The 5,465-nt window shown below is 38.3% G+C and overlaps 1 protein-coding gene across 2 annotated transcripts; it reads right to left on the bottom strand.

Annotated features, from left to right (window-relative positions):
* Window positions 1–2,774: 2,774 nt before the first annotated feature.
* On the bottom strand, window positions 2,775–5,465 carry ZMPSTE24_1 (CAAX prenyl protease 1). Of its 2 annotated transcripts, XM_051214732.1 has the most exons (3): window positions 5,412–5,465; window positions 5,189–5,353; window positions 2,775–4,405 (listed from the first exon to the last, which is right to left on the bottom strand). In XM_051214732.1, exon 3 carries the CDS (start codon window positions 4,349–4,351, stop codon window positions 2,930–2,932), a length of 1,422 nt encoding a protein of 473 aa, XP_051067917.1. In that variant the 5' UTR covers window positions 4,352–4,405; window positions 5,189–5,353; window positions 5,412–5,465; the 3' UTR covers window positions 2,775–2,929. The 2 variants fall into 2 exon arrangements, with proteins under 2 accessions (XP_051067917.1, XP_051067918.1); XM_051214733.1 differs by having other exon boundaries at window positions 2,775–5,443.

Genomic DNA, 5,465 nt, shown 5'->3' with positions numbered 1-5,465 from the left:
TGTTGTGCACCCACTAATAATAGCAATGACGACGATAAAGATCAGTTTAACGAGAGACTGCAATCGGTCGTAGTGAATTACTTAAGGAATAAAATGACCACCCTGATGGGAGACTTATACGCAAATTTCTGTAAGGAGAACACTGAATATGAAGATACCATGGGATGATATGGATTGGAAGAAAGGAGCGAGAATGGCTTAAGATTCGCAAACTTACGTGTTTTCAACATGATTATAAGTGGCACAATATCCCTCCACAAACGCATACCCAAAACTAAATGGGTTTCACCAGACCACACTACAGAGAATCAGACCGATCATATTTACATCAGTAAAAAATTCGGGTTAATGGAAGACGTGAGAACCAGAAGAGGAGCTGACATAGCTTCAGATCACCAACTGCTGGTTACCAAGATGAAACTGAAGTTAAATAAACAATGGACAGCTAAGAAACAGCAATATGAATGTTCAATACAGCCTCCCTTCAAGATAATGTCAAACTCAACGAATTCAAGATAGCTCTCAACAAAAGGTTCTAAGCCCTACAAAATCTACTCAGAGAAGAAACTACTGTGGAGGACAATTGGAAAGAGATCAAAGAAGCACTAACTTCGACGTGTCAGGAGGTTCTGGGCCGTAAGAGGCATCATCATAAGGAATGGATCTCGATCGAAACCCTGGACAAGATTCAGGAAAGGAAGAACAAGAAGACAGCAATTAACAACAAACGAACAAGAACATAGGAAGTTAAGGCACACGTCGAATACATAGGAGCAAACAAGAGTGAAGAGGAGCACTGGGGCTGACAAGCAGAAATACGTGGAAGACCTAGCAACGACAGTGGAAAAAGCTGCAACAACTATGTGACACAATGAAGAAACTGGCAAGGAAATATAGTAAACCAGAGAGACCGGTCAGGGACAAAGAAGGAAAACCAATCACTGAGATTCAAGAACAAAGGAACAGATGGGTGGAATATTTCAAGGAACTCTTGAACAGAACAGCCCTACTGAACCCACCGGATATCGGAGCAACACCTACAACCCTCCTATTGATGTCACTCTACCAACGATAGAAATCAGGATGGCCATCAGACAAATGAAGGGTTGGAAAGCAGAACATGGTAGTATACCAGCCAAAGCACTGAAGTCGGACAGAGAAGCAACTGCAACGATACTCCACGTCCTATTCAGGAAGATTTGGGAAGAAGAACAAGTGGCGACAGACTGAAAAGAAGGACACCTCATCAATATATTAAAGAAAGATCTGAGCAAATGTGAAAACTATAGAAGTATCACACTACTGTCGGTACCAGGGAAAGTTTCCAACAGTGTTGCTCAACCGGATAAAAACATTCAGTAGACGCCCAGCTTCGAGATCAACAGGTCGGATTTCGTAAGGATAAGTCGTGCACAAACCATCGCGACACTACGGATCATTGTTGAACAATCAATTGGATGGAATTTGTCACTATATATCACTTCCTTAACTATGAGGCATTTGACAGCGTGGGTGAGAGAATCTTATGGAACCTTCTTCGGCACTATGGTCTACCTAAGACTGTCAACATCATACGAAAGTCATACGACGAACTACACTGCAAAGTCGCACCTGGAGGACAGCTGACAAACGCATCCCAAGTGAGGACCGGTGTCAGACAATGCTACTTATTCTCATCTTTTCTCTTTCTTCTAGTGATTGACTGGATTATGAAGACCTCCACATCTCAAGGGAAGCATGAAATACAATGGACAGCTCGCATACAACTACACGATTTGGACTTTGTAGATTATTTAGCCCTTCTTTTGCATACATACCAACAGATGCAGATGAAGATATTTAGTGTAGCAGAAGCATCTGCATCAGTAGGCCTCAACATACAAAAGGGGAGAAGCAGGATGCTCAAATATAACACGGAGAACACCAACCCAACCACACTTGGTGGCGAAACTCTGGAAGAGATGGAAACTTTTACGTACCTGGACATCGTCATCGATGAATTAAGAGACTCTGATGCAGATGTAAAGGTAAGGATTGGCAAAGCAAGGGCCGCACTCTTACAACTGAAGAACATATGCAACTGAACCGTCAGTCAACATCAAAGTTAGAACCTTTGATACGGACGTCAAGACAGTTCTACTGTACGGAGATGAAACTTGGAAAACCTTTACAACCATCATCATAACTGTATTGGTAATTATAAACAGTTGTCTACTCAAGATACTCAATATCTATTGGATGAATACCATCAACGACAGGATACTGAGAGAGAACAAACCAGCTTCCAGCTGAAGAGGAAATTAGGAAAAGACGTTGGAAGCGGATAGGATATATATTACGGAGATCACCAAACTGCATCACAAAGCAAGCGCTAGCTTGTAATTCTGAAGAGAAATGGAAAAGAGGAAAACCAAAGAACACACTGTGCCGAGAATTGGAATCAGACATCGAAAGAATGAATAACAACTGGAAAGCGTTGATCAGGACAGAGTTGGATGGAGAATTCTAGTGGGCGGCCTATGCTCCTCCATGAGGGGTAACAGGCCTAAATAAGTGCCTAACGGTCCTTAAGAAACCGGTTATATGGACTGAAAATCGAGTCAGAGTATGATTTCAACACCTAACTTATGTAAATATTAAGATCGAAAAAACTTATTCGCAAGTATGAATCTAAACATATTCTTTCTTTGGGTACCTCTTACGCTGCAGAACATCATAGAAAAAAGAGATTCCCCAACCTGATTATGTTAGGTCGTTTTTAAAGAGAAGTACGGTTTGGCTTTTAAAGTAAATTTATATAATGAAAAAAACATCTTACTTACAAACACTAAGAAAATTTTGTAAAAGTGAACAACAAACGGTGAATGCCAAACAATATTCAACCAACAGAGGCCGAATAAAACAAATGTGAATGGAAATACAACATAATTTAGTCAGATTTACACTTGTCAATTGCACTCAAACGCTCAAGAAGTGGTGGATGGGAATGGTTAAACATTGAATACAACCAATCACAGACAGGAAATGATAAATTGTCTTTTAACAGAATTACCAAGGCAGATTTTAAATACTGTTTATAACCCAATTTAGCAGCAAAGGCATCTGCCTGGAATTCAAATTTCCTAGACAAGACTGTCATTAGAAAGTCCATAACCGTATTATACGGAGAGAAAATGTACTGAAAGATAATAAACAGTCTCAGTATTATTGGTGTATCGTCACTTTTAAAACCAAAGGAAATGAACAAATCATCCACATCCATCAGAAGGCCAAATATTACAAACAACATCAAGAGATTTGCCTTCCCGATGAAAAGATTGTAAATTGTATGCCCTAGTTTCCAATGTCCTAATTCATGAGCGATTACTGACAAAATTTCTTCATCAACTGCACAGCCTCGTTGGTCTGAGTCATTTTTAGTTTCCTGCTTCGCTAGATCTTCGTTTTTATTTGGAAATTTGAAACCACGAATAAGCGTATCAAAAATTACTATCCTTTTGTTCTTACCAAAGCCATAGAAATATGCATTACTATGAGCAGAACGTCGTGATCCTTCAACAACTAAGAGCTTTTTCAAAGGAAACTTGATAGACGCAGCTAATGTTTCAATTTTCGTCTTTAAAGATCCATCGGGTAATGGTTCATAACGATCAAACAATGGGGCAATGAACTCTGGATACACAAACATTAGAAACACAGTGACCACAACTGTGAATAAAAAGGCATACAAGTAGAAATAATGTCCACCAACTTTGATTATCCATACTAGGCAAGACATTATTGGAATGCCAATAATCATTGAAATCAAAAGCGACTTGATTTGGTCTTTAATGAAAAAACCAAAAGTTTGCTTGTTAAATCCATGGCGTGCTTCTATTACGAATGTGCTGTAAATCGTCCAAGGGAGTGAGTCGAAAAATACAAATACAGCTACATACAGGAAAAAAATGACAGAACATTTTATTTCGCTATCTTTATCAAAACCCATATCGACACCAAATTTGTGTAGCACATAGGTATTTAAGATAGTGCTGTGGTTAACAACTGTATACCATAACCATGGTATCAATGAGAAGTACAATGTCACTGATAGCTCTATCATATGATATAACCCACTTACTAGACCAAAGCTTGATCGATCAATCGCATAAAGACGTGATTTTTGAAATTTATCATTATCCATAACACTTGCTAGTTCAATAGGCACTGTTCTTGTGTCAACAATTTTTCTTCTTTGACGAATACTCAAGTATGTTTCCCAAATATACATGCACCACAAAAACACAAATACAGCAAGGAATAAAGTCATATTATATCCATACATTACGAATAGCACAACAGGCAGACCCATTTTGCCGTAATTAAATCCACAAAAAGCTGTGTGTTTACAGTGGCACCAGAAGATCTGTAGTGAGGATAAAAAAGATACATGATTTAAACTCGATCGATATCGTGCAGAAACAGCAAATACCAAGATGTACGGGAAGTATGAGGTATAGAAACATGGACCGATGCACATTTGTGCTTGGTTCTACGTTGTAGTTGACTGACGGGAAGAATGCACGTAATAATCCGAGGTAAAAATAAAAACCTACATATTACTAAGCTGTATGGAATATATATATGGAGAGGTTTCAGCCTTGTGGTGCACATCTCCCTGATTTAAGATTGTTAATTTAAGTCACGGATTTACTTAACTATTATCTTAGCAAGTAAATAGTTTGTCTAAATATATTTCACAAGCTTTAAATTCCTAATCATAGTATTCTTCCACACCTTTAATAATATGACTAAAATAACTTAAATAACAAATCCATAAGTGACCATGACAACATATTTTCAACTCATGCACGTACCTACGGCTTGCCTTTAATAGCCGATCAAGAAATCACCTCAATGTTTTATTAGTCATAACTGATTATACTCAAAGCTTTTATCCACCAGTCATCTTGATGATACTACAGGCACCGCAATGGCTAATTTGTCCACCAAGCAATTATAGAATTTTTTTAACGAAAGTTGAGTCACTTAGTGGAATTAATTCCAACTGTCTCTCTCCTAATCTTAAGGGAGGGACATAATAATTCCAGTATTTCAATGGTCACAGGAGCGTTAGCTGGTGTTTTAGATATAGTGTGTTGCAAACTAACAAAGACTTTTAAGGTCGTAGTTTACATGGCCGACTTACTTCTGATCTATGATGTTTACCAAAAGGATTCAACTGTTTCTGAACTCGTGGATTTAGGATGCGGTCTATACTGTATAATTGAACTGAATTATTGAATGTAATATCGCAATGAGTATAACTGTGATAAGAATTCCGCCTTGATCATTAAAATGTAACATGAATAAACTAATAGAAACAAAAAGTCAGATGGAAAATGTCCGACACAAAACGTCAAAAAACATACGTGGTGACGGTAACAATTCAACAACACCCAACACAGCCGAAGACGCTGAGCACT

Source organism: Schistosoma haematobium, chromosome 2, assembly GCF_000699445.3.
Source record: "Schistosoma haematobium chromosome 2, whole genome shotgun sequence".
Classification (NCBI taxonomy): Eukaryota; Metazoa; Platyhelminthes; class Trematoda; order Strigeidida; family Schistosomatidae; genus Schistosoma; species Schistosoma haematobium.
Note: the sequence above shows the minus strand (reverse complement) of the source record. Positions and strands in the feature narration are given on the sequence as shown.

What these genes read in the sequence shown, in the direction of transcription:
- ZMPSTE24_1 (XM_051214733.1), bottom strand. Translation starts at nt 4,519, where the DNA reads ATGTGCATCGGTCCATGTTTCTATACCTCATACTTCCCGTACATCTTG.